Source organism: Choloepus didactylus, chromosome 2 (assembly GCF_015220235.1).
Source record: "Choloepus didactylus isolate mChoDid1 chromosome 2, mChoDid1.pri, whole genome shotgun sequence".
Taxonomy (NCBI): Eukaryota; Metazoa; Chordata; class Mammalia; order Pilosa; family Megalonychidae; genus Choloepus; species Choloepus didactylus.
Window position 1 is genome coordinate 246,915,284 of NC_051308.1, and position 11,096 is coordinate 246,926,379.

Sequence of the window (11,096 nt, forward strand, 5' to 3'; positions counted from 1 at the left end):
TCCCTGGGGAGCTGGAATTGAGTCTGGGAAGGTGAGATGGGAGCCTGCTGCATGTTACCACGAGCCCCGTAGAGGTGTTTCACTTTATAAACTTTATAAATATACCTCCTTGTTCAAAACAAAAAGCAAACTAGACTTCTGTTTCTGACCAAGATGGAGTCGCAGGGACCAGGTTTACTCTCTGGGATGGTTTGAAGCCGTGTGTTCCCCAGAAAAGCATGTTTCTAAAGCTAACCCATCCCTGTGGGTGTGGACACACGGTCAGCAGCACTTGCGGTGAGTAGGATCTTAGGTTAAGGTGTGACCCACATCACTCAGGGTGCGTCTTAATCCTCTTAGTGAAGCCCTTTATAAGAGCATGAAACTAGACAAAAAGAGAGAAAGCCACAGAAGCAAGAAGCTGAAAGCAACGAAACCACGAAACCCGGGAGAGAAGGGAGACACCAGCAGATGCCGCCCTGCGCCAGAGGGCCCAGGGTCACCAGCAGCTGGTCTTCAGGGGAGAAAGTATCGCCTGGTGATGCTGTGAATTGGGGAACTTTTCTCAGCCTGGAAACTGTAAGCTTGCAAGCTAATAAATTCCCATAGTTCAAGCCAACACATTTTATGGTATCTGCTTTTGGCAGCTTAGCAAACCAGAACACTCTCCCACCTGAAACAACCGTTAGAACAGGCAAAATACGTGAAACCACGGCCCCGAAGGTCAGGATGCCAGGCAGCAAAGGACGGTGGTCCCTGAGAGAGGGACACTACGCACGCGAGCCCTCGTCACCCACTTACTGCCTCCAGGGCTCCTAGATACAGCACAGGGGGTGGGGGGGTCCCCGGTGAGCTCCCTAGTTAAGGACACGGAGCTGAGGGTCCGGGGAGACCATGAGCACTGAGAGGACAGAGCTGCACGGGCCCTTGCAGTTCACGCACAGGTGTCTGAGGAGATGCCCTGAGGGCAGGGAAGAGTCCCAAAGCAGGGAAGGGAGCAGGACCTGGGGCACGCACAGGGCTGGGAATGGCACCTGTTCCCACCTGCCCACCTGGCAAACACAACCCACAGGGATTGGTGGAGCCTGGACAGGCCCCACCCCAGTGGCTGGAAGACTCAGCTTGAGACTGAGCACTGCTCTGGGGCCACCCAACAGAGCCCTCAGGGAGACGTGAAGGAGCAAAGAGTTTCCAAGTAACTTAACTGCACTTGAGAACAGGGATCAAGAATAGTCATAGGAATGCTACAATATCCAGCACCCAAAAAGGTAAAATACATAATGTCTGGCAGCTAATAAAAAATGTCCAGGCATGCAAACCAGCGGGAATTACAACCTATAAGTAAAGAAGAATCAAGCAATAAAAACATACCCAAACTGACACAGATGTTAGAATTAGCAAACAAGGACAGTAAAAGTAAAATGCTATTTTAACTGTATTCTATATGTTAAAAAATCTAAGAGAAAGTTTGAATATGGAAAGTAGAGGCATGGGAAAACATTTTAAAAGACCCAAAGTGAACTTCTAGAGGTGAAAACTATAATGTATGAGATGAAAAATACACTGGGTGGAATGGAATGGCAGATTAGATATTGTACAAAAGAAGATTCATGAATTTGAAGACATAGCAATAGAAACTATCCAAAATGAAAGACATAGAGAGAGAAAAAAAGATTTCATTAAAAAAAGAGAGTATCAGTGAGCTGTGGGACAACTTTGAGTGGCCAAATATATGTGTAATTGGAGTCCCCAGAGGGGAAGGTGGACTATTTGAAGAAATAACAGCCAAAAGTTTTCAAAATTTGATGAAAATTATAAGCCTAAAGACCCAAGAAGCTCAATGCACTCCAAGCACAAGAAACACAAAGAAAATGGCACCAAATCAGATCATAATCAGATTGACTAAAACCAGTGATAAAGAGAAGATCTTAAAAGCAGCCAGAGAAAAAGGAGACATCAACCACATCCAGAGAACAAAGGGTGACAGGAGGCTTCTCTTCAGAAAAATGCAAGGGATAAAAAACATCAACCTAGAATTCTACACCCAGAAAAAATACCTTTCAAAAATAAAAGTGAATAAACACACTTCTTCAGGCTTACAAAGGCTGAAAGAATTCATCACAATCAGAATAAGAAATGTTAAAGGAAGTCCTTTAGGCAGAAAGAAAAGATTTATACCAGGTATAAATTTGATCTTCACAAAGGAACAAAGAGCACCAACATGGTAACTTTGTGAATAGATCTGTTTTCTTATTTGAATCTTATAAAAGATAACTGACAGTTTAAACAAAAGAAATCACAGTGTGTGTGGACTTTTATCACACATAGAAGTAAGACATATAATGACAGCAGCACGACGGTCACAGGAAGAAAAGATGTTCTAGTGAGACACAAGAAGTGGCTCAGTATCACCTGATGATGGACTGTGATAAGTTAAAGACAAATCCTATAAACCTTAAAGCAACCTCTGAGATCACACAGGGTTACAGGATATAAAATGGAATCTTGAAAAATATTCAATTAATTCAAAAGAAGGCAGAAAAAGAGGGAAGAGGGAACAAAGTGCAGATGGACACATGGAAAACAAATATCTAACCATAGCAATAATCACATTGTATGTAATCGGTCTGAACAACCCAGTTAAAAGAGAGGGATTGTCAAATTAGATTAAAAAGCAAGATGCAAGTATATGCTTCCTACAAGAAACCCACTTTAAATATAAGACAGAAACTAGTTAAAAGTGAAAGAATGAAAAAAGATACACCATATTAACACTAATCAAAAGAAGGCTGGGGTTCTAGTTTGCTAATCCTGCCGGGATGCAAAATATCAGAAATGGATTGGCTTCTATAAAGAGGGTTTATTAAGCTACAAAGTTACAATCTTAAGGCAATAAAGTGTCCAAGGTAACACATCAACAATCAGGCACCTTCACTGGAGGATGGCCAGTGGTGTCCAGAAAACCTGTTTGCTGCGAAGGCACTTGGCTGGCATCTGCTCCAAGTTCTGGTTTCAAAATGGCTTTGTCCCAGGACATTCCTCTCTAGGCTGCGGGTCCTCTTCAAAATGTCACTCTCAATTGCTCTTGGGGTGTTTGTCCTCTCTTAGGTTCTCTGGGGCAAGAGTCTGCTTTCAACAGAGCAAAAGTCTGCTTTTAATGGCCATCTTCAAACTGTCTCTCATCTGCAGCTACTCTCGCAGCTTCTGTGCATTCTTCAAAGTGTCCCTCTTGGCTGTAACAAGCTCGCTCCTTCTGTCTGAGCTTATACAGGGCTCTAGTTAACTAATCAAGGCCCATGCTGAATGGGTGGGGCCACACCTCCACAGAAACTATTCAATCAGAGTTATCACCTATAGTTGGGTGGGGCGCATCTCCATGGAAACACTCAAAGAATTACAATCTAATCAACACTGATATGTCTGCCCACACAAGATTACATCAAAGATAATGGCATTTTTGGGACATAATACACTCAAACCAGCACAGCTGGGGTGGCTTATTAAGATAAGACAAGGTAGATTTTAGAGCAAAGAATATTATCGGAGACAAAGACAGACATCTCATAATGATAAAGAGGCCAATTCATCAAGAGGACATAATCCTAAACCCTGATGCACCTAATAACAAAGCTTCAAAATACATGAAGCAAAAACTGATAGAAATGCAAGGAGAAATGGGCAAATCCACATTTACAGTAAGAGATTATATTAGCTGTCTCTCAAAAGTTAATAGAACAGGTGATCAGAAAATCAGTAAGGAAATAGAGAACCTGAGCAACACTACCAAACAATTTGACCTGGCTGACATTTATAGAACACTCCACTCAACAACAGCAGAATTCACACTCTCTTCAAGTGCACTCAGAACATTTACCAAGATAAACCATATTTTAGGCCAAAAACCAAATCTCCGTAAATTTAACAGAATTCAAATCATAAAAAAATATATTCTCTGACCACAATGGCAATAGATAACAAACCAATACAAAGATATCTGGAAAAATCCTCCAAATATTTGGAAATTAAATGAGATACTTTTAAATCACCCAGGGATCAAAGAAAAATCAAAAGAGAAATTAGAAAGTATTTTGAACTGAATGAAAATGAAAACAACTATCAAAATTTGTGGGATGCTGCTAATGCAGTACTTAAGAAGGAAATCTGTAGCTCTAAAATGCCTATATTATTCAAGAAGAAAGGACTCACTCAATGATCTCCACTTCTATCTCAGAAAACAACAAGAGCAGGGCAAACTGAACCCAAAGAAAGCAGAACAGAGGAAATGAAGACCAGAGCAGACCTTAATGAAATAGAAAACAGAAAAATAATAAAAGTCAATGCAAACAGCTTGCCGAGCCGGCCGGCCGGCCTGGCTCCCCTCCCCGGCCCCGACGGGCTGGCGGGCTGCCCTGAGGAGGCGGGGAGGGGAGGACTGGGCCGGCCGGCGGGTGGGCGACGATGCCGAACTTCTGCGCTGCCCCCAACTGCACGCGGAAGAGCACGCAGTCCGACCTGGCCTTCTTCAGGTTTCCGCGGGACCCGGCCAGATGCCAGAAGTGGGTGGAGAATTGTAGGAGAGCAGACTTAGAAGATAAAACACCTGATCAGCTAAATAAACATTATCGGTTATGTGCCAAACACTTTGAGACCTCTATGATCTGTAGAACCAGTCCTTATAGGACAGTTCTTCGAGATAATGCTATACCAACAATATTTGATCTTACCAGTCATTTGAACAATCCACATAGTAGACACAGAAAACGAATAAAAGAATTGAGTGAAGATGAAATCAGGACATTGAAACAGAAAAAAATTGATGAAACTTCTGAACAGGAACAAAAACATAAAGAAACAAACAACAGCAGTGCTCAGAACCCAAATATAGAAGAAGGGGGTGAAGAACAGGATGAAGATATTTTACCTTTAACCCTTGAAGAAAAGGAAAACAAAGAATACCTAAAATCTTTATTTGAAATTTTGATTCTTATGGGAAAACAAAACATACCTTTGGATGGGCATGAGGCTGATGAACTCCCAGAAGGTCTCTTTACGCCTGATAACTTTCAAGCATTGCTGGAGTGCCGAATAAATTCTGGTGAAGAGGTTCTGAGAAAGCGCTTTGAGACAACAGCAGTTAACACGTTGTTCTGTTCGAAAACACAGCAGAAACAGATGCTAGAGATATGTGAGAGCTGCATTCGGGAGGAAACTCTCAGGGAAGTGAGAGACTCACACTTCTTTTCCATTATCACTGATGATGTGGTGGACATAGCAGGGGAAGAGCACCTGCCAGTGTTGGTGAGGTTTGTGGATGAATCACATAACCTGAGAGAGGAATTTGTGGGCTTCCTGCCTTATGAAGCTGATGCAGAAATTTTGGCTGTGAAATTTCACACTACAATAACTGAGAAGTGGGGGCTGAACATGGAGTACTGTCGTGGACAGGCTTACATTGTGTCCAGTGGATTTTCTTCCAAGATGAAAGTTGTTGCTTCGAGACTTCTAGAGAAATATCCCCAAGCTATCTATACACTCTGCTCTTCCTGTGCCTTAAATATGTGGTTAGCAAAATCGGTGCCTGTTACGGGAGTATCTGTTGCATTGGGAACGATTGAGGAAGTTTCTGCTTTTTTCCATCGATCACCACAACTACTTTTAGAACTTGACCGTGTAATTTCAGTCCTTTTTCAGAGTAATGAAGAAAGGGGTAATGAACTGAAGGAAATTTGCCATTCTCAATGGACAGGAAGGCATGATGCTTTTGAAATTTTAGTGGAACTCCTGCAAGCACTTGTTTTATGTTTAGATGGTATAAATAGTGACACAAATATTAGATGGAATAACTGCATAGCTGGCCGAGCATTTGTACTCTGTAGTGCAGTAACAGATTTTGATTTCATTGTTACCATTGTTGTTCTTAAGAATGTCCTATCTTTTACAAGAGCCTTTGGGAAAAATCTCCAGGGGCAAACCTCTGATGTCTTCTTTGCAGCCAGCAGCTTGACTGCAGTGCTACATTCACTAAATGAAGTGATGGAAAACATTGAAGTTTATCATGAATTTTGGTTTGAGGAAGCCACAAATTTGGCAACCAAACTTGATATTCACATGAAACTCCCTGGCAAATTCCGCAGAGCTCAGCAAGGTAACCTGGAGTCTCAGTTAACCTCTGAGAGTTACTATAAAGAAACCCTAAGTGTTCCAACAGTGGAGCACATTATTCAGGAACTTAAAGATATATTCTCAGAACAGCACCTCAAAGCTCTTAAATGCTTATCTCTGGTACCCTCTGTCATGGGACAGCTCAAATTCAATACGTCGGAGGAACACCATGCTGACATGTACAGAAGTGACTTACCCAATCCTGACACACTCTCAGCCGAGCTTCATTGTTGGAGAATCAAGTGGAAACACAGAGGGAAAGATAGAGAGCTTCCATCCACCATTTATGAAGCCCTCCATCTGCCTGACATCAAGTTTTTTCCTAATGTTTATGCTTTGTTGAAGGTCTTATGCATTCTTCCTGTGATGAAGGTTGAGAATGAACGCTATGAAAATGGACGAAAGCGTCTCAAAGCATACCTGAGGAACACTTTGACAGACCAAAGGTCAAGTAACTTGGCTTTGCTTAACATAAATTTTGATATAAAACATGATCTGGATTTGATGGTGGACACATATATCAAACTCTATACAACTAAGTCAGAGCTTCCCACAGGTAATTCAGAAACCATTGAAAATACTTGAGACTTTTAAAATAGGTTTTCTCTTATATTTGGAGGAAGAGCTGTGAGGTGTATGTAGGCTGCTTAATCACTGACTATCTTTGCCTATAGGTCTCCCATTGAATACATTTGTTATTAATAATCTACCTATTTAAAGGGCCCCCATTTGAACTCTCATGCTTTGAAGACCTGTCTGTTCTTGCAGAAGGTAGCATTGAAAGTGCCACGTTTCATTTCTGTGTGCTCTCCATTAGTGGCACTCTGGAATTATTTTAGTTAAGTCATTTTAGACACGACATTAATCATCACTGTGGCTCCAATTGTCAAGTTACCAGTCCAGTTATCAGTACTTTGAAGAAATAAATTTTGACGAGGTATGGAAGGAAGGAATGCATTTTGTAAAGTGTTACAGTGAGGTTCACTATTGACCTTTAACTAGAAAGACTTTAAAGTATGTTGTTAAAATTTATGTTGGACAGTTAAGGGAATTACCAGAGAGTGAGAGAAACTGAGCTCGCCAAGCAAGGATTTCAGCGTAGATTTTGTCTTTATCAAATGAACCTAAAGGAACAAGTTACAGTTCGAATGCCTTTTTCTACATCTGGTTATTGCTGTTTACATTCCTTTATTGAGCCCATGCTTTCATAAGCTGTTTAGCAGGTATGTGTTGAACATTTCTGTTTCATGGTCAAGATAGAATCAGAGGCCATGGATACTGACCACTGATTTGTCTGATTTCTTCTATCTATTTCCATGACTATGTCTACTGCCTCATCTTGATTATCAGCAGAACCTGGAAAGCCTACAAAAATAAGTGTTTTGTGGTTTATCTAGGAATAATACAGAAAATATTGCTATTATTTTTGGTGAAGAAAATCAATTTTGTACAGTTTATTTCAATCTAAATAAAATGTGAATTTTGTTTAAAAAAAAAAAAGTCAATGCAAACAAAAATTTCTTCCTTGAGAGGACTAATAAAATTGTTAAATCTCTAGCCAGATTAATGATGAAGATGACAATGACACCAAATTCCAATATCAGGAATGGACAGATGATATCACTACATATCCTACTTTATTAAAGAGATAATCTAATAAGGGAAAATTATGAACAATTTTATGCCAATAAGTTCAACAACTTAAATGAAATGCACCAATTCCTTGACAGAAACTACCAAATCTTACTCAAAAAGACTCAAAAGGAAATAGATAACCTTCTACTAGAGAAATGAATTCATAGGTAACAAATCTTCCTGTAAACTGAGAAGTTAGGAATTCAGGGCTGATTATGATTACTGAATCACTGTACAGATACTCCTCGACTTCCTGGTACATCAGAGGAGACAGAAGGAAATACCTGAAATCTCTGAACTGTAACTCAGCTGCCTGGACGTCTGACAATGATTGTAGGGCCTTTATCTTGTGCACTTGTGATTGTAAAAGCTTGTGACTAACCTTCACTTGTTTGTATCCATTTATCCTGTTTCTCAACTTTAGAGTCTTGTGATCACTAAAGACAGCCCCTAGTGTTTATTAATGAAGGGCCTTGGGTCAGCCCAGAACTAACCCACCCCGAATCCAAAGTTATCTTGATAACTGAAGCTGGATCTAACCAAAATGGGCCCACCTGACATGCACAGTAGCTTAGACTTAAACCTATGTCACTTCATTATAATACTAAAAATCACGCCCATCATCACATTAAGGCATCATTTTCTTACGTATGTCCTCTGAATAAGCATGTCATCAATCTGCTCATGCTCAATAATTAGATCACCTCTAATTACATTGTCTGGGGCCATTGTGCTCGTTATCCTAAAACCTGCCCATCTTTTGATACTGTAAAACTATCAGAATTACTGCAGTTGGGGGGGACAGATTTTGGGCTGATAGTCCATCTGCTCTCCTGCTTCGTGCCCAGCAATAAACTCTTTCTCTTGAAACCCCGGAGTCTCAGGAAGTGGGCGTTTGGGCACATGGGGCTCACCCACCACCTTGGTTGGTAACAATTTGGTGACCCAAATAGGACGAGGCCCGAGACTCTGGAGTGCAGCAGGAAACCGAGCCTTTTGTGGCCACTGGGCTGTGTTTAGTACAGACACTCGGCAACCTGGTTTTTCTCTGTCCTTGCAAGGGTCACTCCAGACCCTTCTGGCACCTAAAAAGCTTCAAGGAGAGAAACCGTTTCGTCTCCAGTCCGGACGTCGGGCTGGTGAGTGGGTCGTCAGGGTGAAAGTGGCCTGGGGAGTTCACGTGGTGGTTTCCGTCCTAGGCCTGGCTTTGGGGCCTGAGCCCCCTTCCAGAACAGCCCCCTTTGCTTTGCCCTCTTCACCTTCGTGTTTTCTGGGTACCACTCTGTTCGGGGTCAGGCCCTGACCTGAGTTTTTCTGCTGAGTATACTCCTGGTAAAAGGTTTATTTCTGTACCACAATCTGGCCTCAATATGCTTTAGCATTGGGAGAAAAATGGCCTGAGAATAGCTCTATGGAAAGATGCCACCATTAAAGATAAAGACATTATTACAGTTAAAGTCATTCTGCAAAAGAGAACAGAAATGGGATGAGATGACGTATATTCAATCTTTTATTTTCCCTCTCAGAAGTATTTCTGTTTTTGTGCCTTGTCTGCCTGTCTGATGTATATTCTCATACCTCCAGATGGTAACAGCAAATTTAAAAATATTCTTAAAGAGCTCTGTTTGAACTGCTTAAAAATAAATAAATATATAAATTAGTATACTCCTGGAGTCCCCCCCCCCCAAAAAAAAAAACCCTTTAGGCAGCAGGCAGGGTTCAAAGCCTTAGTTTTGTAATTACTGTAAACAAACCTGGAAATTAGAAAGCAACCACCCCTGGAATTTCCCTAAGGCCACAGGGGGCTCTGGAAAAGCCAAAGACCTTTTCCAATTGTGCGGGTCACAGCCTTAAGTGAAACAGATCTAATAATTGGAATTAATTAAAAGAAGGGTGTACACTCGGCAGGTGAACTCACTGCCCTCTCCCCTACGTGGGACCTGACTCCCAGGGTGTAAATCTCCCTGGCAATGCAGGATATGACTCCCGGGGATGAATCTGGACCTGGCATCGTGGGATTGAGAAAATCATCTCGACCAAAAAGGGGGAAGGAAAATGAAACAAAGTTTCAGGGGCTGAGAAATTTCAAATGGAGTCAAGAGGTCATTCTGGAGGTTTTTCTTCTGCATTATATAGATATCCCTTTGTAGTTTTTAGTGTATTGAAATAGCTAGAAGGAAATACCTGAAACTGTTGAACTGCAACCCAGTAGACCTGTTTCTTGCAGACGGTCGTACAACTCTATAGCTTACGTGGTGTGACTGTGTGATTGTGAAAACCTTGTGGCTCACACTCCCTTTATCCAGTGCATGGACAGATGAGTAGAAAAATGGGAACAAAAATTATATAATAATAGGGGGGATGGGATGTTTGGGGTCTCGTTCTTTACTTGTATTTTTATTCTTATTTTTATTTTTTTATTTTTTTGGAGTAATGAAAATGTTCAAAAATTGATTGTGGTGATGAATGCACAGCTATATGATGGTAGTGTGAACAACTGATTGTATATGGAGGATGACTAGGGTATGTGACTGTATTTCAATAAACTGAATTAAAAAAAAAAAAAAAGAAGAAGAAGGGCATAGGAACTCTCAAATCCCACTGCCCTCACCTAAAACTTTTAAACTCAAGTTCGACAGTCTGGACTTCATCTTTTCCTCGTCTCACCTATCGCTTCCCCCAGGGCCGACCACCTAAGGCAGCTACGAGGGAAGGGCTGGGTGCAGGAACATGGCAGAGGTGTGGCTTATAATTCTTTCAGCTGAGCCTTTCACAGCAGCACTGTTCACGATCGCCAAGAGACAAAAACAATCCAAGTGCCCTTCAACAGACGAGCGGATAAACCAAATGTGGTGCACACACACGAAGGAGCACCGTGCCGCAGTGAGAAGGAACGAGGTCCTGAAACATGCGATAACGTGGATGAACCCTGAAGACATAACGCTGAGAGAAATAGGTGAGACACAAAAGGATATTGTGTTACCACTAATGTGAGCTCCCTGAACAATGTAAAATAACTGTATTATAACGTAGAATACAAGGGACTTAGAGATAGACAGAAGCTAGTGAAGGGGAAATGATAATCTTATTTATACAGACATGATAACGAGGGTGAACTTAAAGGTATAGGAATGGACATGTTCGTTAATGGGATTATCAGTATCAGGTGAACATGATCAAAAGTTGTTTAGAGGCATGTATCTCACAGATTAGCAATACAAATATAAATAAGTGTTTGCATGATAAACTTGTAAGGTATGACACTGCTACAAAGAGTTAACAACAGAGTGGTATATGGAAAAACTACCCATTACAAATTG

At 41.3% G+C, this 11,096-nt stretch overlaps 1 protein-coding gene across 1 annotated transcript; it reads left to right on the forward strand.

Annotated features, from left to right (window-relative positions):
- Window positions 1-4,332: 4,332 nt before the first annotated feature.
- On the forward strand, window positions 4,333-7,610 carry LOC119520998 (52 kDa repressor of the inhibitor of the protein kinase-like). The gene has a single exon (XM_037818923.1). The coding sequence runs from the start codon at window positions 4,438-4,440 to the stop codon at window positions 6,724-6,726; it is 2,289 nt and encodes a 762-aa protein (XP_037674851.1). The 5' UTR covers window positions 4,333-4,437; the 3' UTR covers window positions 6,727-7,610.
- Window positions 7,611-11,096: the final 3,486 nt, after the last annotated feature.